At 37.1% G+C, this 23,439-nt stretch overlaps 5 protein-coding genes across 7 annotated transcripts; 3 read left to right on the top strand and 2 right to left on the bottom strand.

Annotated features, from left to right (window-relative positions):
• Positions 1-2,650: 2,650 nt before the first annotated feature.
• Positions 2,651-5,111, top strand: LOC130693035 (interleukin-1 receptor-associated kinase 4-like). The gene is made up of 11 exons (XM_057516141.2): positions 2,651-2,882; positions 2,948-3,393; positions 3,449-3,588; positions 3,656-3,829; positions 3,893-3,953; positions 4,015-4,109; positions 4,183-4,288; positions 4,371-4,420; positions 4,493-4,555; positions 4,814-4,966; positions 5,023-5,111. The coding sequence occupies exons 1-11, from the start codon at positions 2,725-2,727 to the stop codon at positions 5,077-5,079; spliced, it is 1,503 nt and encodes a 500-aa protein (XP_057372124.1). The 5' UTR covers positions 2,651-2,724; the 3' UTR covers positions 5,080-5,111.
• On the bottom strand, positions 5,097-5,889 carry LOC130693047 (ubiquitin-ribosomal protein eL40 fusion protein). Its single transcript, XM_057516161.2, has 3 exons — positions 5,781-5,889; positions 5,410-5,607; positions 5,097-5,345 (listed from the first exon to the last, which is right to left on the bottom strand). Exons 2-3 carry the CDS (start codon positions 5,597-5,599, stop codon positions 5,149-5,151), a joined length of 387 nt encoding a protein of 128 aa, XP_057372144.1. The 5' UTR covers positions 5,600-5,607; positions 5,781-5,889; the 3' UTR covers positions 5,097-5,148.
• A 1,565-nt stretch (positions 5,890-7,454) lies between these two features.
• On the top strand, positions 7,455-8,539 carry LOC130693043 (uncharacterized). Its single transcript, XM_057516158.1, has 4 exons — positions 7,455-7,537; positions 7,712-7,822; positions 7,878-8,046; positions 8,138-8,539. Exons 1-4 carry the CDS (start codon positions 7,508-7,510, stop codon positions 8,284-8,286), a joined length of 459 nt encoding a protein of 152 aa, XP_057372141.1. The 5' UTR covers positions 7,455-7,507; the 3' UTR covers positions 8,287-8,539.
• A 3,136-nt stretch (positions 8,540-11,675) lies between these two features.
• LOC130693034 (protein angel homolog 2-like) lies at positions 11,676-13,874 on the top strand. 3 transcript variants are annotated; one of them, XM_057516140.2, is made up of 3 exons: positions 11,676-11,828; positions 11,997-13,391; positions 13,453-13,873. In XM_057516140.2, exons 1-3 carry the CDS (start codon positions 11,824-11,826, stop codon positions 13,610-13,612), a joined length of 1,560 nt encoding a protein of 519 aa, XP_057372123.1. In that variant the 5' UTR covers positions 11,676-11,823; the 3' UTR covers positions 13,613-13,873. The 3 variants fall into 3 exon arrangements, with proteins under 3 accessions (XP_057372123.1, XP_057372121.1, XP_057372122.1); XM_057516139.2 differs by lacking the exon at positions 11,676-11,828 and adding an exon at positions 11,880-11,914 and having other exon boundaries at positions 13,453-13,874; XM_057516138.2 differs by lacking the exon at positions 11,676-11,828 and having other exon boundaries at positions 11,844-13,391; positions 13,453-13,872.
• A 1,996-nt stretch (positions 13,875-15,870) lies between these two features.
• LOC130693042 (probable RNA-binding protein EIF1AD) lies at positions 15,871-16,611 on the bottom strand. Its single transcript, XM_057516157.2, has 3 exons — positions 16,453-16,611; positions 16,143-16,360; positions 15,871-16,087 (listed from the first exon to the last, which is right to left on the bottom strand). Exons 1-3 carry the CDS (start codon positions 16,537-16,539, stop codon positions 15,892-15,894), a joined length of 501 nt encoding a protein of 166 aa, XP_057372140.1. The 5' UTR covers positions 16,540-16,611; the 3' UTR covers positions 15,871-15,891.
• Positions 16,612-23,439: the final 6,828 nt, after the last annotated feature.

Below are 23,439 nucleotides of genomic sequence, written 5' to 3'. Positions count from 1 at the left end.
ATTCTCTTTTTCTCAATCTGGCCATTTTTTTTTTATTATTTATTTATTTATGTTTACTTTATTATTATTACAATTTTTTTTTTTTTTGCAATAATAATGTAGAAATATTTTGTTTTTTTCCAAGGCCCCCCCCCCCCCCCCCAAGCCTTCTGCCACCCCTTTCCTTCAGCTCTTTGGCTCTTGGTCTCATCTTCCGAGATCCGTTCCATATTTGATACGAATTGGTTGTGAGTGACGTTGGCGTCGCGCCGCATCCCACCGCTCGACGACGCCACCGTTGCAACTTTCTGTCGGTTTCGACTGCCGTCGCCTCCTCCCACGTCCCAGCCTTTTTGCCATGTCCCTCCTCTTTTTGGCTGGCAGATCAATACAGCAACGCAAAACCAGTAGCGTTAGTCCGATAAAGCATGGAGCAAGCTCGCCGTATACTCTTGGCCAGGGTGTAAAACTGCTGCAGGCCGTCCCCATTAGCTATGCACAAAATCCCCCTGAAATGGTGCGACAAGTCTCTTTATCGACTTGCTCTCCTTTTCACGGCTCTCTTCTCTTCGCTATCTAGCTCATTGAGGCACACACTGGAACACTGGCCGTACCTGTAGTTGAAACAAAACACAAAAACAATCGAACATTTAAATCTTTTTCTCGTGTTAGCTATCGGCTTAGAAAATGACCACATGAAATGCTTTGGCATTGTTAACCAAGCTGTTGACTTGGCCGCTCTGTATACAGTGTCTAGTGTATTGCAAGTAATTGCGTGATTCATCTTGCGAAATCTACTCTTTGCTAGATGAACGTCCCTTTTGAAGTCGGCGAGTAGTAGATCTGCCTGACACTAATGGTAAGTTACATTCCTTACGTCTGTGTCTCTCCTCCTAGATACGAGTATTGATTCGCCAAAGTCGGGATCCCACGCAACCCCGTCATCAGAATGCAATGCTCAATGCTTATGAGATTAGTTGTATCTACACCACTAATAAAACCGTTTCTAAGGTAGTTTATAGATGGCGCGATCACCAGTGCGTTATACTCCTCCAAAAGTGAATGCGTTTTACGGTAGATTGATCGCTTGCTTAAATTTACGCGTCATAATTTCATGTACTGTATGCAGCCTAGGCAAAGAGCTTTGAAGAGAATTCTTATTTCCACTTGTCTTTTGCATTTTCTTAAAAGATACCTCTGTCAAAGGCGACGAGGTTAACGAAATTCGTGATAGAAAATCGGGACTGCAATAGCTTTGACTCGTGAATGCCGATCAAATTTTGCTAGCACTTTGCGTTCGCAGTTTTGATTTTTCACCACAGTCACAGACAGTCGTTATGTACTGCTCTAATTTTCCAAGTTAAATGTACATGGAAATTTACGATTCCTTCATAATGTTTCAAATGAATTCTTGTCTTTTGCAACCGTTTGCGACCAGCACGCGGAACAAGAAACGTGTCAGTGAGAAATAAATATCCGATGGAGTGATGCTTGGTACCGTTAGACGATATCGAAGCAGCAGAGCAATCGCTTGTCTAATTTAGCGAAAACTAGTTTTCTGTGCTAACACTCATTTCATGAACCATCCGTTACGTACTAATTTTTTTCTAAAGCATTAGATCTCCCGCAGTGGCTTTGAAAAGTATGCAGCTGAAATGCAAATGATTAGATTGATCCAATTTTTCAAGTGCCAGCAACATTTGCAGTCTTGAAGTGATGGACAGTTTAGTTTAGCATTAATTGCTGTAAATACGCATTAACCGTTGTTTTCTGGAAGAATACTTCGAAAAAATTAGTTTTAGCTTCAATTTCTTTTTCAAATTTTAACATTTTACTCTCTAATTATTGCCATTTTATTTTATTGGCTCAACAAGAGAATAAAAAGAAGTTTAAACTATACAGTAGGTTTCCCAAAGATTATCTTAAAGCCCATACAGCTCAAAAGCTTCTATTAGTAGTAGCCTTGCAAGACTGCTCAAATTTGATATTGCCAATTGAATCTAGACGCTTTTTTTTCTATCTAACAACTTGACTTTCTCTGCCATTTGTCCCGAATAGTTTATTTGCATCCAATGTTGAGGGTTGTACGTTTTTTTAAGCATTATCGTCCGCCTCCAACATTGTTGAATATGCAGTTATTCAGAATCATCTTTTTCACTTACATTTTTTGTGATCGACACATCACAGGTAGACAATTAATGCGAAACCATTTTTAGCATCCATAAATCCACAACAACAAGAAAGCTATTTCTTTTCTTGATTTTCAAATTAGTTTTCCTTATTGCCAGTCATTTTTTTCACTGCATTTCGGCTGCGTTTTCAGTGGCTTCGTTTGCCTGCCACCTAAAATACAATTTTCAGATACCTATTCACTAATCGAAAATTTGAATGGATTTGCAGGGGGGTTGTAAGCGCGGTGCTCATCTTGCAACAAGCTACAGTGTATCACAGTGGTAATCAACACTGGTAATGGATGGCAAAATTGTAGAAAATTTGCCCCTCAGTTAAACATGGTTAAATATCGATGTAAAGTTGCAAAATTGGGATGAAAATCCGTTAGGCTTATACCGTCATGTCCAAACTCGGTGCAGAACGACCTGGAAATATGGGTGGGACTTTATTTGTTGTCAGCGTCACCTAGCAATAGCAGTCGAAATTTGTTTTGAAAATAGTGGCCAATCCGAACACAAGCGCTATAGTTAAACAAACCTGCAGCACCTGCAAAGTGATAAAAACAAAAAGAAAATGAATCCAGAATTGGAAATTCGCAAAATGCCGATCCAGGCGAGATCCCGACTTTCGGCTATGTTAGATGTTAATAACAGTTGGAAAATTTTAATGGGAGCTATCCCTAAATCCGCTGAAAACGGAGAAACAAAGAAGTATTCGTCGGAAGATGTCAGGTAAATAAACACTGCCATATTTCTTGAAAAACCCAGAGATAAAAATGTTTCCAGTTTTGTACTAGGTTGATTGAGAATGAAGCTAAACGACAAATTAAGCCTGCTTTTGAGATTCTTATTGATGAATGGGGAACCAGTGGCAAAAAAAGGCCAACTATTCAAGAGCTTATTCAGCTACTTGTCAAGTTGGAATTATATCAAGCGGCAGATTACCTATCTGAGGATCTTCTTGAAGGTAGTCCTCTAGAAAGGCCTACTAATGGTCCATCAGCAATTGTACCCTCCAACATTGCTGACATAAATTTGGCTCAAAGCAATACATTTGATTTAATTGATCAAACAATATTGGAGGCAACCAATGAACACCTAAAATGTTTTCAGCAGAAAAAGATTCCTTCACAGACCCCGTTTGAAGATTTTAACACTATATTGCCACATTTACCGTATACTGATCTAGAATATTTGACTAACGACTTTGACCAGAATCCAGTTTCCAATGGTCGAAAACTAGGTAATGCTTTTAAACTTCCACATAAAGTTGAAATTGTTAATGTTTGATCTCTTAGGTGCTGGGGCATTTGGCACAGTGTTTCTTGGTATGCTACAAGAAAATCAACGTTTAGACAGTAGAGGCATTCAGATCTATCAAAAATTGAAACTACCTATTCAAACTAAAGTAGCTGTAAAAAGACTCCACAATCAAAAGGTACATTTAGCTTCATTATTGAGAAAAATGTACAAGAAAATGGTTTAACTTCCTGTTTTGGCTTAAGGCAGATGTAGACATTGACATAAATCGACTTTTCCGAACAGAAGTAGAAACAATGTCCAAATATGTACATGAAAACTTGTTAGCTCTTCTAGCGTATTCCGCAGATGGACCGGACTGCTGTCTTGTTTACCCATTTATTCCGAATGGATCACTAGAAGCTCGATTAGCTTGCGAGGTATCCGCCATAGTAATGCAAAATATTTTGACCCAAAAGTTCTCATTTCAACTCACGTTGTAGGGAGGAACTTCTCCATTACAATGGAATCAAAGACTTGACGTCGCGCATGGCGTAGCAAAAGGTTTTGTTTGTTTGTAGCAATGCTCTTTTAAATTCAATGGCTTATGTGACAGATATTTCAGCGCTAATTTATTTGCACACGGGAAGAGCCCAACCGCTTGTTCATCGAGACGTTAAAAGTGCCAACATTCTCCTTGATCATGACATGAAGGCAAAAGTACGTAATTTGAATAAGAATTTTTTATTTTTTTTAAAGTTTCCCAAGAACTTGTTTTTTTTTTCTTTTTCAGCTAGGAGATTTTGGCCTTATCCGAATCGGTGCTACTGGGCGAGGTTCCAAAAGTATAGCTTTCACATCGAACGTTTTAGGAACTTCAGCGTATATGGCTCCAGAAGGTGTTTTAAATTAATTTTTTAGATGACGTTCATAAATTTATATTGTCCACGTCTTTATCGTGATTCCGTTTCTTGGCCAAAGCTTTTCGGGGTGATATTTCGGTGAAACTTGATACCTTTAGCTTCGGAGTGGTAAGTTGCTGATCTAAAATGAAAAAGAAAAAAAAAAATAGCCGGTTCTTAAAGTCTATCTCTAATCTGTAGATCATCTTGGAATTGCTCACCGGCCTTCCACCTTATGATGAAGAACGAGATGGCAACGACTTGGTAAGTGAATACTTGGCGAAGAAGAAAAAGCTCTTCACATTAGTTTTCCATCAATTTGCATTTCGTTTTTTCTTTGGGTGGGAGCGTAATGATATTTTTCTTCCGTAGAGAATGTAAATTAATACGGAATTAATGACATTTTGTTCTAATTAAACATTTGGCCTTGCTGATTTGCCCATCACGATTGAGTAAAATAAGATAGTATTTATGTTAAGTACAAGTTTCAAAGTTTAAATACTGATAAAGCTTTCATTGCAGATTTCACATGTTGACTCAGCTCTGGATGATACCAACTTCATTCAATTATTAGATCCTAAAATAGTTCCACTGCCAGAGAACATGGCTTCAACTTTACATTCTATAGCGTTATCTTGCATTCAAGAAAAGAAACGGAGGCCATTTATGACGCAAGTAAGTAACAATAAATTATGGTTCCTGTAGATTATACCAATAACATTTTGTTTTAGGTATATACTGAACTCCTGCAAATTGACCAGTCTGCACTTATTTCACTGTCAAATTAGAACACTTGTCAATAAAATACCATTGAAACTTTTGTATTTCGTTTCCAAGCAAGATGCCTGTGAATACATTTATTTCAGCTTCTTCTTGGGGCGCAAGTTATTTGTGTGACCACACTTTGACTTGCGACAGTTGGTTGCCCTGGGATGAAGACGAGCATAGCATTTCCGGCAGATCATCTTGTCACAGTTGTACTTCATAGCCAAGATACGCAGAGAAGGCTCAATGACACCACCACGCAGACGCAACACCAAGTGGAGAGTTGACTCTTAAAAGTCAAGAAAAAATGGTTATTTTTTACTAAGACAAAACAAATGCAATAATTGCATTACCTTTCTGAATGTTGTAATCAGAGAGAGTACGGCCATCTTCAAGCTGTTTGCCAGCAAAAATCAAACGCTGCTGATCAGGAGGAATACCTTCCTTGTCCTGGATTTTCGCCTTAACATTCTCGATAGTATCAGACGGTTCGACCTCAAGGGTGATGGTCTTACCCGTCAAAGTTTTAACGAAAATCTGCATATTGTTGCCTAAAAAATGTATGCCAATAATGCACGATTTATTTTCAATGTAACCAAGTTGGAAATGTAATCTCTTAAACTTAAACACGAATGACTTAAACCAGCAATGATATCTCAAATTAGCAGGAATGGACACTTAATTCACTATAGGAACTGAGAGAGACGAATATACATGCTCTTACCCTGACACGCTGCAGACGTGAGAAAACGATGTCTTCTACGGCTTTTGAGAGAAAGATGGCTGCCGGCCCAAACGGAAACTGATCCAGTGCTGCCGTAGTGTTACTGAAATTTCGCAATTTAAAAAGATATTTAAAAATCATTTGATATGAATAATTTTTAAGTGCAAATTCTCTAAGCATTATTTCAGCGTTATATTAACAAAACTAAATAAATTTCTTCAGTATTTGACAAACTTGGCAGAAAGGCAAGAAAAGAAGATTGGAACCTAGCTTCCTATAATGCCATCTATGAGCCAAAACCTGAATGATCGTTGAAATTTTAAAACAGAATTTCCAACAAATTCAAATAACAAGCAGCTCACAGCGTTTGCGAGGGGGGACGATACCTTGCACTCTCATCTTTCAAAAAATTACTTATTATAAAGTTTAAATCAGAACACTAAGTATGTCACATCCGTGTCTAGCGGTCCCCGTCAGATTTGGTAGTTTTTCTTTGTTTTACACATAACATGGCGGAAAAGGTACATTTGGTAACAATATGCTTATCTGCTCAATCACTACAAGTCGACGTTGCTTGACCATTGTTCCGAAGAAGTAAGTGAGTTTTGCACAAGGCTCGTTAAAGGAGATTGAAATATAAAATTGTCTGAATAGGTGGAGGCTATTCCTAATATGTGCTGGCACAGTCTGAGCAAGTACATTTGGTCACCGAAATATTCGTTTTTTCCAGTTTGTAGAAGAAGCTATATTTTACCTACAAAACGAGAGAACCTTGTGGAAAACCTTGTCTTCACGACGCTACGAAAAATCGAGTTTTCGTCAAAGGGGACTAATTAAAAAGGGTAGCGGAAACGGCATTTTCCCATAAGGTTCCCTAAGGTGTTCAAATACTTTATGTAGGTACTGCGTATCTCACTTCTTTTCCCGGACAACAAGAAAAACCAAATGCATTTGTCTTAAAACCAAATGCATTTGTCTTAAAACCAAATGCATTTGTCTTAAACCAAACTGCCACCAAGTAGGAATATTTTCCTGATTGATGGTATTATTGATAGAGCATACTCCATTTTCCCAAGTACGTACATTCCTTTTAGAGAGAAAAGTACAATAGAGCTAAATACCTGATGACTAAATACTTTGCTTAATTAAACCTACCTTATATTTGCAAAAAAAAGTTTTTTTTTTTCCGTTCTGTACATATTTCCATTTCTAATCGAGAAATCTTTAATCTAATACCGTAAAAGGGCCAGAGTAAAGTACGGACGTGGGCTGCGGACTATGGACCGGGTAAACTGCAGATGTTTAGGTATGGACTGGCCCCGATTATTTATCACTAATACGCAGTACCACGAATTGTTCGAAACACTATACTTCTTAATGAACAAGCAAACTAGAAATTATAGATGAAAAGGAGTCTGGAAGTATATATTTGAATATCTATGTTGTCGCCGAAGTTTAGAAAACAGTGTTCGGGCAATACGTAAAAAATAGGGAAAAAGCGGACTGCTGTGAAACATTTTCAGCCAGCCCACAGCTAAAAGTCCGCAGTTTGTTCAGGCCAAAGTCCGCGACCGCACTTTACTGTGGCCTTCCTTTTTGCAGCCCATCCCGCAGATGAAAGTCCTCAGTTTAACCGCGTCCGCACTTTACTGTGGCCAGACGTTCCTTTAAAACTGTTAATAATTAGCAGCCAACGTTTTTCACGTGAAACAACACAACATCATAACATGAGTCGATCAGTTCGTGAATATCTAAAGGTATGAAAAGCAGATTGACCCACACAGGATTCATCGTTTGAAATTAACATTGATTTAAGAAACGAAATGCTACTCTCAATTTGAACCGTAATGCCGTCTTTTGATTTAAGCTGAAGCCATATTGGTACTTTCAAATGAAGTTGACAGGAAAATGCACGGTATACTTTTTTTTAGTTAAACAGGACCAGTTTTATTCTAGTGGAGTTCCGTTTTGTTCGTTGCAAAATTATGATGAATGGAAATGAATATTACACTTTTGAATGGATGGACACTAATTTGTGGAAAGTAATATCAGCTGTAAAAAGTAACCATAGTGGTTTTCAAATTACTTTTCTTTAAGGAGTTAATGGAAGGAACAAAAGAACTTCTTCAGATTTACAATACAGTCAACAAATTTTCTGTGTTTGAACCTGCTACAACTTCAACACCTAATTTAAAGCTGGCATATATATTAAAAGACAATCTCATCAAAACACACATTTTTTTGGAGCCTAGCAGAAGCAACAAAGGTAAATTATGTACACATACATACATACATAATAATTTTAGAATTTTTTATTTCTAAATGTGTGAACATTTTGTTGCTGTTCGTATGTTTAGATTGTTTTGAACCTGTTTTAAAACTTAAAGGAGCGCTGGCTATAAGTGTAACTTTGAACAATCCTGGCACAGACTTGCAAGATGTACAAGATGTTTTATCCCTTAACCATAAAGAAAGGCAGTTGAAAATAAGCAGCTATTTCGCGTAGAAATGACTGGTTAAGGAATCGTGTGACGATACATAAAAAATGTAAATATAGTGCTCAAGATTTATGGCTTTGGCTCTTCGCTGGTATTCGCGTGTTGCTGCGCATTTTGGCTCTTTTTCGTCCTTTGGTGCAAGGACTAAAGAAGTTGACACTTTGTCGCCCCTAATAACTGAGTAACTGAATTACTGATAGACCACGAAAAATAATTTCATGCTGGACCCAAACATGCGCAATAGATCTTGTTAATGACAAAGCCGTGGCAAGACTCTCTAATGCTAAATACCAGACGAAAATTTGAAGCAGAACTACTTCTGACACTAGTGGGTAATTTAATATTAAATTAAATTTAAAAAATTAGGAAGTCACAAAATTTTTTAATTCAAAATTTTATTTCGCCAACTTCTATGAAATATAATGAAATTAAGTATGAAATGAATTTGGTAAGATTACATAATTTTATAAACGTGTTTTAGGCATCCATAAGGCAAAAAGAAATTGAAATAATTTCAATCAGTTTACTGCGGCATATATATATAGTGGTCATCCCCACTTTGCATGTCATATGATGTTCGGACTAGGTGTGATTTAGCTTAATGGAAAATTACGATGTTCTTCCCATTCCAACTCTCCTGGACGAATTCCGTATTTCATATATAACACTGTTGTAATGAGCTGATGATAATGCAATGAAACGCTAGCATACGAACAAGGCTATATGCAGACTTGCCGCGATCGCGATCAAAAATTGATCGCCGATCCGATCTCCGATCAAAAAATTGATCGCCGATCCGATCTTTTGAAAAAGATCGGAGATCGGATCGGCGACGAACAAGGATCAAACTTTTCGCCATCTATAGATTTTCAGCCGCAGGGCCTATTTATGCGAATGCCCTGTTTAGTGTTCACCCTCAATGGCCGCCAGTGACTGTCGCTTCCTATTTTTTCGTTAGATCTGCTAAAAATGACAAAATGATAACGCAATGGAAAATTGATCGGCGCTAATAAACAATGACAAAATGATAACGCAATGGAGCCTAAATAAACAAACAGGCAAAAACGAAATAACGAACAAATAGGGTGTTATGGGCTTGCAGTAATTTTCGTTCGGAAGACGTTACATACTGATATTAAAACTATCGTAACACACCATGGTATGATACGTTAAATATAAAAGAATAATTGCAACCGCCCTGAAGCAGGCCTTCCACCCTCGTTTTTGGACATTTGTTATTGGCAGGATTTTGCTGCTACGTTTAGATTTTTGTTTCTGCGGACTGAAATACGATGGAGGGAGCGCATATGGGCGTTGCATGACCCTGAGCCATCCTGGCTCAAAAGCAAAAAAAAAACCCCTAGCTTTCCAGGAAAATGAAACCGTAACCTGCAACCAAACTTGCTATGATTCCGTGCTTACAATTTTTTAAAACTGTAATTTGAAAGTCCGATAAAAAAAATCGGAAATTTAACAAAAACTTTGATTGCAGTAACAAAAATTTAGCGCACAATTTTTTGGGTGTCTTTTTATTGGGTGCCACTTGGCAATTAAAAGTACAACTTCTTCCGAATTATAGTTTTTATACCACAATTTTTGAAATGCAAGTTTCAAAATTTTCGTGAGATGACGTGACCAGTTAAAAATGATCGCCGAAAATTATTGCAAAAAATTTTTTCAGCAAGATCATTAAAAATGATTAAACGGACGATCAAACAAAAAAAAAGTGTCGCACGTCATGCCTGGCACCAGCTAAACACCAATGACAGCTTTCAAACGAAGATCCTGTGAAGAAATTTCAGGGAGTGTATATGCTGAAATTTGCATTTTTTTACTTTCCTTTTCTCCTCTTCCTTTAATCTTTATTATACCTAGAGACTGCCTTAACCTTCGTAATTATGCAGCTAGATATGACTTAATTGCGTAGTGGAATAAGAATTTAGACTTGTAAATGTTCGAAACAACAATTAATTCCGTGTCAATATTCGTAAACAAAGTTCCATTTTAAAATTCAAAATTGTTAGCCATGCCCAAAATATTGGCGCGCATTGAGCTTTAGTAAAATGCGGACTGTGGACTGGTAACTACGGACTTTTGTGTGCGGGCCGATCCCATACAGTAAAAGTTCGTAGTCCTCGTTTTATACAGAACATTCTTATGTCCTGCGCGCCAGACTTGACGCGATCGCGATCAAAAATTGATCGCCGATCCGATCTTCGCGAAACGGAGAAAACGGATGCCATTATTTTTAGGCGGCATTTTTAAAATTTCCATTATGGTCAACGTAAAAAAAGGTTAAAAACAGTTTTACGATTCCAAGTTTGTCTTATGGTATAGGATAATCGTTATTATAATACAAAAAGAAAAGAAAAGCTTTTTTATTTGGTTTATTTTCATATTCAAATATTTACAGTCTTACATTATTTTTACAACTACTTACATTATCATGGCTCACTAAAAACCAAAAAATTGCTTACCGTCGAGTCCAAGGGGTTGTGGTAAAAGATGTCAGTGTTGATATTAGGAACGTTTTATGATTTTTGATTAGTAATTTTGTGATTTGAAAATTGAATTATTTTGAAAATTAAAATCGATGCAGACGACAGGCAGACGGCACATGCAGACGACACATCAACAGTTTGCTTTCTTTCAGTGGTGGTTGCCACTGGCATCAGAGCTGGAGAGCCAATCAAAACGCAGGAATTTTGTGCCTCTTACAACCCGAACGGTCGAGTCAACTCGCGGAGACCATGTTGCGCTGTGACAGCCAATACTAAATTCGTTAAATAGTGTAAATTTTCAGCGTTAGATGTCGCATAGAAATGATCGGTAAAAATGATCGGCCGATCCGATCAAACTCAAAAGATCGGATCGGAGATCGAGATCGGAAAATTGATCGGCGGGGCAAGTCTGCTGCGCGCTAATGCTTTGAAGTATAGAAATGTAACGAATAAAATTAGGAAACCAACTACAATACATTCTATTTAAAAGTCAGTTTTTAAAATTTGGGAACTCCAGTTTTGTTTAACAATTGGAATTTTTAAAATTAATTCTTAAAAAAACATTTAAACCGTAACAAATGCAACGACCCTTCTTACCTAAAAGCCAAAATCCCGCTTTCACTAACGGGGATTGTTCCATAACGTATGATCACTTGGTTGAGTTTCTCGGAAAAGGAAATTTGTTTTTGTTTCCGATTTCAGTACAGTACAGGCTTTTCAATCCCTTCCCAAATCTAACAACAGTTTTTAACGATATTCAGTAAAGATAAGTTGCAGACGCTGTTTCCCAAATGGAATGTGAAATAGGTAAAGAGTTTGAGGAGGAAGCAAAATGATTTGATACAATGTTGTAAAATGTTCCACATTAATTTATCCATTTCTGTCAGATCTGCCACAGATGATATCCGCGGATGACAACATCCCATATCCAGTATGATTTCCATGGCATACCGTTCCACTTTCCAAATACGCAGTATATCGTCCCAGAGGTCGCTCACCTCCGTTCTCAGCTTTCGCATGTTGCATTATCTCTACACGTGATACATGACGTAAGTTTTGCAAAAATTGGGTCATTGTATTATTAATGGTTCTAGCGAACGCGTTCTTTTCATGGGATGCTGTTAAGTTTCGCAAAGTGATTCAGACATTTCTTTGAGGCTCCACAACGGTTTTTCCTATTGTTTGTATTCAATTATGTTTACTTCAAAAATTTGCAGGTGTACCCTTCGCCCTATTCTCTCGGTTAGGTGCAGATTTTTGTGTCAACCGCTTTGCCTTGTGACTGCTGATTTGAAAATGTCCAGTGAAAAAAAAACATTTGTTAGAAGGCATTTGGGTGCAAAACATCACTACACCCCCAGCAGTCAATCAATTAGAACAACTGGAATAACAATGTCAGGACCAAAAACATATCAAAACAATGCCAAAACTTTCGAAAATCACCAAAGAAGACAAGTGCATGCATATGATTGTGTTGATGTCTTAATGGAGGAATCAGAGGCCCATCGAATCAAGCGTAATGAAACAAGAATCAGACACAGGCTCAGTTCCTTAAGGAAATGGGAATATACAAAACTTGGTACTGAGCTTCAAAAACAAAAAATCAAGCAGCCTCCCCATTCTCTTAAATTTACTGTGCTGTCTTATAATGTGTTGGCACAACACCTCTTGGAAGAGCATATTTACCTATACAGGAATGTTGAGACAGAGGCACTTAATTGGGATAAACGTGCTGAAAGAATACTGAGAGAAGTAACAAACACCTATGCTGACATTCTATGTCTCCAAGAAGTTCAGTCAGATCACTATGATACATTTTATGTTCCAAGACTCACAGCCATGGGATTCAAAGGAGTGTATAAGAAACGCACCGGGAACAAACGTGACGGTTGCGCCATATTTTTCCGTCATTCGAAATTCGAATTGAAGAAAAGCATTCCGGTGGAGTATTGCAAACCAAATGTGGAAATTCTTGACCGTGACAATATTGGTTTAATAGCGCTACTTACCCCACGCGTGTTACAGTCGAAGCACGTTTCCGATGAAGACTTGCCTTTCATTGTAGTGGCTACAACCCATCTTCTTTACAATCCTAGACGGCACGATATCAAGCTTGCACAATTACAATTACTCTTCGCAGAATTAGATCGAATCGCCTCCGATTCACGGAAACCAAACTCTGAGAAGACTAACTGCGCATCTTATCATCCTACTATCCTGACCGGAGATTTTAATTTGACACCGGATACCAGCATCTACCAGTTCATCACGCAGGGTTCTCTACTGTACAAAGGCTTGAGTAGACGACAATTAACTCTTGACGCTCGAGGCCATACGCTTGAAAATGAACTCATACCGCCACACCTCAACATCACAGATCAATGTCAACATCTCAATTCTACTGGAGAACGCACTCTACAGGAGAACTTCACGATTGCGAAATCAGAGCTGTCTAAGGCCGAGTGTTCTGTTTTACGCTTCGCAAGTGGTCAGCTGTCACATCAGCTTCAGCTGCAGTCTGTTTATCCACATCGCACGAATCGTTTTAACGGAGCTAAAGAGGCCACTACGTACCAAAACGATTGGGTGACAGTTGACTACATTTTCCACAAGTAATTATTTTTAAACAAACCCTACACTAAATAGAAGCTAATGGTTTTTTCTTGTGTTAAGCGGTCGTGAGTCCCTGAGACCGAATCTGCAACTACTCAGTCGTTTGGGATTGCTCACTGGAGAAGAATTAGATGCACTTGGTGGTATACCTTCATTGGCTTCACCTTCTGATCATTTACCATTGGCTGCGCGCTTTATCTGGAATTATAGAAAAGCATAAAATTTGTAGCAGCACAATTTTGTGCATTCCCTCAATTAGGCATGACATTGAAAACGCGTTGTAATGAAGATTGTTAGTAAAGTACAGTTGTATCTTGGTGTTACCTACTGAAATGAGATGCACTTAGCCGTTGTCCATATAAATTTTGCCCGTCGAAAAATTGGTAGGTATAGCCCAGTTAAAAATTTTACAACGTCGCTTATATTAAAATTATGTAGCAGTGTTATGCCCAACACTTCATCAGTTGCATTGAACATTTATATTAAAACCATAATTCTGTTGTATAAAATTAAAAAATAAAAATAAAAATATGTTAAAAAATGCCTTTTATTTTTGAGGGCGAAACGGTGGAAGGATGGTATGTCTGATAGTGTCCTCTGTACAGGCGTAAGTATGATGGGACGGCAGTCATCCTTCCAACCTAGTTTTTATGACTGTTAGTTTAGAAAGTTCAATTCATTTCTGCGACTTCCTACACTAACATCGTATTATTCCCACATTTATCTCAATTGAATTCTCGTTTGTAGAAACCAATAGTTTCACGCGTGCTTTCAGATTCAAACAGTATGGAATTCAAAGAAAACGCATGTCGTCCGAGCGGTAAATCATTAAATAAAAAAAATGCAAGTAAAACTAGAAAAGGAATTTCGCGAGCCTTCATAGGGTAAAAGGTGCCGATTATGCAATGAAGTGTGTGAGATGTGTCTGGGTTCACTGTACGTCAACATTGACATTAAAGCGTTATGTCATTATTTGCCTGGTTCATGTGCAACTATACGAAAAGAAGAAGATTCCTAGGCGCCATTGTATTTTCAGTGAATAATTACGTGGATGTTTGCGAGATCTATTGAAATAGAGGGATCAATTTAGATTCGTCAAGTTAAAAGAGAAAAATATCTACATTGTAAAAAAGAATTTTAATAAATGCACCTATGAATGAGAGTACTCTGTGTTTCTCTGCCAACGGTTAAACAGCTTTTTTAACAGGCCACATTTCTCTCGCTGAAAGTTGCTATTATTGTGAAAAAGCCTACCTGATTGCCTCCTTATGCCACCGAGGCGACATAACGCTACACGGTGAATTTATCGATAAATTTTTATTTTTATGTCGGTTAATTCAAAATTCCGTGGATGGCTTATTTTTGTCAAAGCGTCGAAAAACTGAAACAGCAGTGGGGTCGTAGCTTAAGGTACCACGAAATTCTAAATTGGCTGTAGAGCTAACGAGTGGCTTTGAGGATGGCTGCATCATTTACTGACCATCAGCAATATGCGTTAACCAAAAGATCTAACAAATAGTCTTTTTCGGTTATTGTATTATGCGAATGGTATTTCAAAACGGTATTAATCTTAATTTACAATGGAATTGACTTCGACCAAACGACGCTTTGCAATCTGGTATCTGGTAATAAACAGACTTAAAACAACAAACGGGTTTGCCATTCTCTAGAGTAGATTGTTACGCTGATGAATCATGGGTTATCTAATCGGCTTGGAAACTAATGGATATCTAAAAATTTTTCATTTGTATTCTCTGATCTCTAAATTTATTGATCCTTTCTATTAGGAGTTTAATTGTATATTGTTTTAAGTAATGCCTGCACTTCATATTGCTGTTGCTGATTTCTGTCTGCAATACTACTTGTTTTTTCAAAGATAATATTGGTTTTCTGTGGTAAATAAAAAAGATAAGCATTTCATTTATTTTCGAAATTCCAAGTGTTCGTTCCAGCAATAGACATCTGTTTCACACTATTGTCACTTTTTAAATTCGACAACCGATTATAGAGTCCATTTCGAGTTGTATTGATTTTCACGATTTTAAAATACAACGAATGGATCACCTCATACAACTACAACAGCCACAATCTTCTGTTTGATGTCACGGGGAGATGCTCTCAGGGAAGAATTGTGGATGCTAATCAACGGTTCCTTGGCTTCTTGTTTGGACAGACGTTTACTCCGTTACTTTTGGTTCTAGATTCCCATCAAATGTCCACTCAACCCCATTTGTCGTTCCTGGAATTTGATTGTGATTTGATTTTTCATAGTTCATCTGACGAGGTGTTATAGATTAAAACTTTATTGCTGTTTTACCGAGTTCAGTATGCGTTCCCTCTTCTTCGTTAACTTGTGAACGTCGCAGTGCAAACCAATCCACCAGTTAAATGAAAATACCCTAATAAAAATCTGTTTAGTTTAAGAAAGGATGATTTCAAGCCCATCTCACGTTTAAGGGTAATAACGGAAAAACAATGTTGGATAATGATGATAGAAGTTTATTCATAATCCTTATCTTTCCGTTGAGCAGAACTTGAATCATCACTGTCACTATGGTCTGTGGATTCATAAACACACTGAGGCCTGTTTGTGTTCACAAATAAATCATCATCGCTTTGGGAAGAGCCATCGGTATCAATGGAACTGATGTCAGGGTTCACATCTGTTGCTGAAGGCAGAACAAATTCTTTCGGCCTGGAAACATTGTTTTATAGAAAAAACTGACTTCAGGAAATAAGCACTGGCTTACCATTTTTCCTGGCTTTGAATGTATTTAATTTGGCTATCATAAAGAATGGCAAAAATTTCTGCTTTAACTTTCTCTCCTTCCTGAATAGGCTGGATAAGGACATAATCACCACGCTTAATCCACACATTTTTTCTAAATTTTGTTGGCATGGAAACTAAATATTTTTCACCTTCTGCTGTTTCTACTTCATGCAAGTTATTCCCTTTTCCACCCAATACCTTGGTGCGGCACAAAATTAAGGGTAAAAAGAAGGAAAACAAAAAACGTTTCAGAATTTCCTAAGTTAAAATTGAGCACAAGAATTTTATACCTTTACTATCTTTTGGTTTTCTGCTGGAAGAACATAACCATCCAGCACTTCCTTTGTGACATGTTTTCTTTTTGTTGTTTTTGACATCGCAAATTTTCTTTAACTTACTCCTTCGAGATCACTTTTTAAAAGGTAAAATATTACACCCCACACCGTGATAGTGATGTCGATATATCGTATCGGAAAACATACTGAAAACCGATATAATATATCCCATTGAAAAACCCGATATCTGTATATGATACCGATGTTTTGCATTCACCATCTACCGGTAAAATAACCAAACGCCGATTTCCCCGCTTAATTCAAGAAAAGATTTGAAAACCTTAAAGAATAGATAATTTACCAAAATTAGTGTAATGTTTTTTTAAACAATTATTTGTTTTTAATAGATGATACTTTCATAGCATATACGGAAGAACATCTTTGATGGGCTCAAACCTCTGCTTCCCGCGCAAGTTTCACTCGCTCTAACTGTTAAACCATATAACATTAGTATAAAGTTGCATTAGATTGTACTAGGCGGTTTTGTAAATCTGATAGATCGGATCGATTTTGGGATACATCACTCGACAGATTTTTTAATTGTATTTTATAACCATAATATGTACCTTAGAATAATAGCAGACGACCAAAGAATTTTGGGTTCAAATCCGTTTTAAAGTACATGGACCAAAAACGCTTTGTCTTAAAAACCAAAAATACCGTATCGATTACATCAATATATTGTAACACTTTCTACAAAATGAATACCCCCTTCATTGGGCTTCTCTTTCTTGGTAACATGATGTTGATGTTCGAGTCTGAATGAAAGACTATGACAACATATGTCAACATCGATAAAATTCTGCGATATATCGAAATCGTGATATTAAAAGCAAACACCGATCATCGACACCAGTAACGGTCAGTAGTATAAGTGTTTAACAGTTATGCTATTAAATATACTACTTGAATCTCAAAATTGATCACCGATTCGATTATTTGAGATTGATCGGCGATCCAAAAAATTGATGCGATGCGATCATTTTAACGATCAAACTTCTTGCCATCTAGCGATTAATGTCATAGTCGCATGTAAGTATTTTACTACTATTGCTGTAGAATGCCAAACGACAGATACTGTTTAGTGTTCACTCTTATTTAAAAAATCCTGAATTAATTAAACGGTGAAAATTTCCAATACTAGATGACGTCCAGAAATGTAGGAAAAACACGAATGGCAAAATTCGATCGGTGAGCGGTTCACGAGGGATCGATCGGGTGGCTCGATAAAGATAAAAAACCGATCGGAGCGGCAAGTCTGCTAGTCGCCAAGCAACCAAACTAGTATAAGACACGAATTTGATGCCCGCAGTTCATTTCGGTCACGCTCTGGATCATTAGAAATTTTTTCAGTAATGTCTATTACATGTAACATTTTCTGTAGCTTATGTTTCTTCGTTAGCCAATATGATTTGCTTATACTATCTTTGGGGAACCGACTTTTGAGAATATCAAAACAATCATTTAAGCGAAATGGTATTCTCCGAGTCCGCGCAGCATCTAAAAATTGTAAATTTATGTTTTAATACATATTAAATATAAACAGATAAAAATAATTTTTAAAATTGTATTTTATATTTAAAATCTGTTGCAGTTTCTGGTTTTGCTGTAAAGTTTGAATGCCAGAGCAACGTGTCTTTTGCCAGTTGTTTTGCTTAAGACGTTCTTTTGTTAGTAGGAAGCATAGTCGCGAGCGTTGTGCCCTTCCAGGTCGTAGAGTAGTTCGTAATTCTTGAAGTCTACTATTTCTGACGCACACTAAGGAAAGGAATTCATTTATATAAACTTGAATATATGTTTTTATAATTAAAATTACAATGAAATTATATTAAATACCTGACAGGGGTGAGCTAACTGGTGATTCCGAACGCATTTTAATAAACGCGGAACGTCGAAGAAGCGCCAATTTCTTATATTAGGATCCATTTGATAGAGGAAATATGGTTTCATACCAGTCTGTTGCTTGGCATTGTCATAGTTAGTAATAATAATCACAGTCACGTAGTTTTTTGGCGTCTTTGTTTGATTGGTGTCGATCTCAAACTACGTTCTTCACGATTCGTCCTTTTAGGTACAATAACGTGACGGTTTTTTTCATAACCCGATAACGGAAGTACGTGCATCTCCATTAGAGCCAAAAAAAAACGAAGAGCTATATCGAGAGCAGGTTGTATCGGCGAAAACAAGAGCGAGAGCATGGTCCGCGAAGAAATCGGCAAATCAGGAAAATCAGGTATATAATTCGCAACACCATTGCAAACGTGAGGTCAGGGATCCAACTTTACACTTTTCCACTTAGTGTACCACGTCCCACACTAAACAATCATATCTAGATAGGTCCTGCTTTCCAATGTTTTTTGGGGGCACTTTCGATGTTTTCAAGTGTCGATTCGCTGAAACGAAAACACAATTTCGTGAATAAATCACCTTTCTAATCCAAGATGAGAATGCCATTAAAGGTTTTTGCTGTTCTGGAGAAACTTACATTAAGAAATCCCAGTAAAAAAAACGTCCTCGTAGAACAATCCGTACCATATTTTCGTCACTTTTTGTTCTGTGGCCTATTGTTGATGTAAATAAAACAATTAATAATAATAATTGTTGTTTAGAATTTTTTTCCTTTGGAATTCTTCCGAAAACTGTATATTTAAAACAATGCAAATCGCATTATTCACGACCCAGATGGCACAAAACATGCCGTAGAAGATCCTGTATTCTGCGGGAGAGATGGGACGTTTCAAGGAATCGCTAGAGTCCTTCGAAAATGGATCTCTGTGAGCTTCCGGTATCATTCCTCACGAACTCCAGCGGACCTCCCGTCCACTGCTGTATCAAATTTGCATCTTCCCTTTTTTCTACTTTGAAATATTATGTATGAATTACAAGCCCTAATTTAAAATAAAAATAAACACAAAATGAACATTGTCAGGCAATATATTTATTTGTCACTATATATATGACTTTAGTTTTTTGTTATAACAGAATAGTGTAGGCTGCACTCTTCAAAACGCCATAACAAACCTACGCTAAATTAACATTGTTAAAATGGACTAAGTAAAAAGTTATTCGTGTTTACTTTACTCAGCTTCGTAACTCAGAGGAGAAACCTTTTCGGTTGCACCTCTCCTGTGAATGGGTTAACCACTCGGGAATGTAGAATTGAATGTCATCATCCTGTTTTTCTTCCATCTGGATACGAGAATTTGCACGAACGGAACCAATTGTTGTAAATCAAAAGAAGTAATGTTTACAGTAAGGCTCTTAGTGTCCAAACACCCGCTGTTTTTCGACCTTTTTTATACGGGCTCTTACGGCGGCGGATGTCGTGAGCGAATGAATAGACGGGTGGAAAAAGATGACTGTTAAATAGCCATTTTGCTTAAAATTTATTTTGATTGCAATCCTCACGGACAAGGTTACTCTTTCAACGCGGAAATTCTTCGGGCATTTTATCAGATACACTCAAACAGATTAAACTGATAATTACAACAATATTAAATAAAATAACAACTTAAACAGGTAATTAAACAGATGCTTAATTACCGTTAAAATTAAAGTGGAATGTTAGCCAGCTGTAAGTAATGTAATGTAATGTAAGTTGCTTGACTTTTTTTAGCACTGATTTTGGATTCAAAAATATACCATAACGCCATCCTTGCCTGATCTTACTATAAGTATATGGTTCATGTAATATGTTGCCAACATAAGCAGAATAAACGGACCTCTAGCTCGTTAGGGTATACAGAGTTTTGAAATAATGGTGCCATTGTTTTTCCTTTTTTGACCCACTAAAATAAGATACTTACAGTACAGTACTCAAGGCATTGGTATGTTCGAAGAACATCCCAATTAGCATATATTATGCAAATTCCTGAAAGGAGAAATGGATGAGGATGGATTTTAGAATTAGGTAAACACTTACAAACACGAAGCATAACTATTTACGATGAGTCGATTGAATAAGCAACGTAGTACATAGAAATGTATACTTGAGGACAAAACCTGCGACAGAGTAATTTTGAGTAAAATCTAACTTTTAAAAATTTTTGAATTAACCCTTACGTTGTCACACCGAAGTGTATTAAGCAATTGGTTAAAAACGCTCATCTTACATTCGGAAGAGTATTAGTTTGTATGAATCTCTATCGCGAATTTCACAAAATTACCGATGGCATTAGGACATCTTGAATTTTTTTAGCTGCGGCCTTTGCGTTTATGATAACGAGTAGATCTACTCTCGACTGTAGATACATTTTCCAATGCTCGAAATCTTTGGTAAACCTCCTGTGGCAAGTGTAGTTCCTGCCTTCCATAGCAGTCTTTCAGCACTAACGCGTCAGTCCTTTGCGAAGCACCGTTTGCGAGATAATTTTCATGATATTCTGTTCTTCTATGATGTTCTTCAAGTTGATGAAGACATCTAAGTCCGTTGAGGTTGAGAAGTGTTTTTCATGGATGAAAAAACTTCGAAGAGGGTGACCAACATGTCTTACAAGACAACTATCAAGCACCAGACTTAGGCCGAAGGCGGCATGTTCCTCGTAGGTGCCACTAGTACAGAAAAAAGCCTGCCATCGATTGTGTGTTGATGACCACCCATGAGGCGTGTGTAAACAGTTTCCACGTCAGTGGCACTATGTTATCACCAAGGCTTTGGCAAACTTTTATCAAAATTATGAAATTGAGCGACCAGTTTAATTTTAATGCCCGGAGATTTATATGGCAGATCTCGTTTCTTCCACAGCGGCGCTGCATATTTCCGTGCAGGAGACAAGCGTGACAAGAAGATTCCCGTCGATGTTGTTGTGGTAACTTAGTGTCTGCATCAAATCCGCGTAGTCATAATTAATCGCCGTGGCTGAACGGAGACCTTTTTGACACAAGAAGCGGCGAATAGCTGGAGTCACATATGTGACAAAAAAAAAATACTGCCTCGTCTACGTAGGTCTAGATGATATTTTCAAGACTTACTTTGGGTAAATCAAGTTGTACTGTTACGGGTTGGTTTGTAGGCGCGTTTTTTTTTTCTCTTCGGTTGTATGTGTAGGTATAGTTCATGCAGAGGTAGACACTGGATGATTGCTTCTGCTTTTTCCCATCTTGGATTCTTGTAATGAAACTCGTTGAAAGAGGCAAATAATAAACATTATAAATTTAATTATTATTTGACCTTTATGGAAAAGATCGAATATCTCGTCTTTTGGCAAGTGGGTTTTCGACATAAAATCTATTCTCATGCCATTCTTTGCTGCAAAAGTAAAAGTGATTATTAACGTTCCAATTTTTTGAAATGTTGTTCAATCATGTTCAACCGACATTTGAGAAAAGCAAAAACCGAATACATCATTTAATGCATCACTGATAGGGCTTGGCATCGGCGTTACCTGAGATACAGCTTACTACCGGCGCTAAGATTTCGCGCGGCACACGTGAAATGTGTTCTTCGTATTTTATTATTAATTTTATAACTGTCATGTCAGTACCCAGTTTTACCTTTCTCCTAGAACTGGTTTAAGCCCCGAACACGACTTTCTGTATGCTATAAACAATAAAATTCCGTGAAAACCGGGGCAATTACAACTTCTTGTTTCAATCAGAATGATAGAAAGCTGGTTGCTCCTCGTTAAAGTTTCACCGTTTTTGTGGGAGAATCTGGCTGTGATAAAAACTATCTATTGAGTAGATCTAGATATATCCCGACGATAATGGTGTCCACTATTTAGATGAACATGTGAATATGGCTGCATCCGGGAATCGATGTCAGGTAAGTGGCTGTGGTGAAATTTATTCAAACCCTAGTAGAACAAGATGTCTTCACACAATCTTAAAGATGGCGATACATCTATGGCAAATAGATCTTAGATATCTTTCTACTATCTTTGTACTAGCTTTGTACTAGCTAAATGTCATGGGGTGGAGATATCTTGTTTATATATCTTACGAATATCCTAAAAGCCACTTTCTAGATAACTGTATAGGGAACTTATCGCTCTAAAATAAATAGTAAATACAAAAAAAAGAATACATTTTTTAAAGACAGTTTATTTTCAAAATCCGAATTACAATCGGCAAAGAAACACAAGAAGACATTCAAGTCTTATTATTAATTAGAATCGCTGCTGTTGTCTTCCGCCGCAAGTTTCGCTTGTTCTGCCACAAAATGCCCTTTTGCATTATTAAGATACGATTTGGTTTCAGCGACGAACACTTCTTTTTCCAGATCTTTAAACTTTGAATTGGAGATGATTCCAAATAAATATAAAATATTTTTATTTAACTACTTATTTTACTCTAACTACTTATATCTCTTCTCTGTATAAAATGGTTACCTCTTACTAATTCCGTTATACGACAAGAGTGGATTCCTTTTTTTCCCATTCCGCCGTTTACTCTCTTATCACGTCTCCCAAGCCAATTTACATCCTTAGAGAGTGAATCTTCAAATACTGTTCTCCGCGCTCTTTGTACATAGTCGCCTTCAGAATTTTTGGAATTCATTTTTCCTAAAAGACGGATTTTTCGGACTATCTATTCATGTATGAAAGAGGAGTTTAACATACTAAATGAAATATATAAATTATTGAAAACTTACTAGCTTCTTCAGATTTTCATCTTTTTTCAAAATTTTTTTGAATGCTTCCAATTCTTCTACGTTTTTTAATGGAAGAGAAGCAATGCCTTCATCTATTTCCTCAATGCATTCGTCAACTGGATTAATTTTTTTATCGATCATAAACAACTTTTCATTAATCTTGGCAAGGTCAGAGAAGTAGGCTATTTCTCTTTGTCGTGATTGACTTTCTTTGGAATGGGAAGAGACGATGGAGAATCCGTAGCATAATAAGACGAAGAATCTCGGGATGTAGAATCTCGCCAGATATGTTCACAATAAACAAAATAAAGAAAAATATGTAAAACAGTGTTGAAAAAGAGGTTGATGAA

This window comes from Daphnia carinata, chromosome 3, assembly GCF_022539665.2.
Source record: "Daphnia carinata strain CSIRO-1 chromosome 3, CSIRO_AGI_Dcar_HiC_V3, whole genome shotgun sequence".
NCBI classification, from domain to species: Eukaryota; Metazoa; Arthropoda; class Branchiopoda; order Diplostraca; family Daphniidae; genus Daphnia; species Daphnia carinata.
The sequence above is the reverse complement of the archived record's forward strand: the minus strand, read 5'-3'. Positions and strand labels throughout refer to the sequence as shown.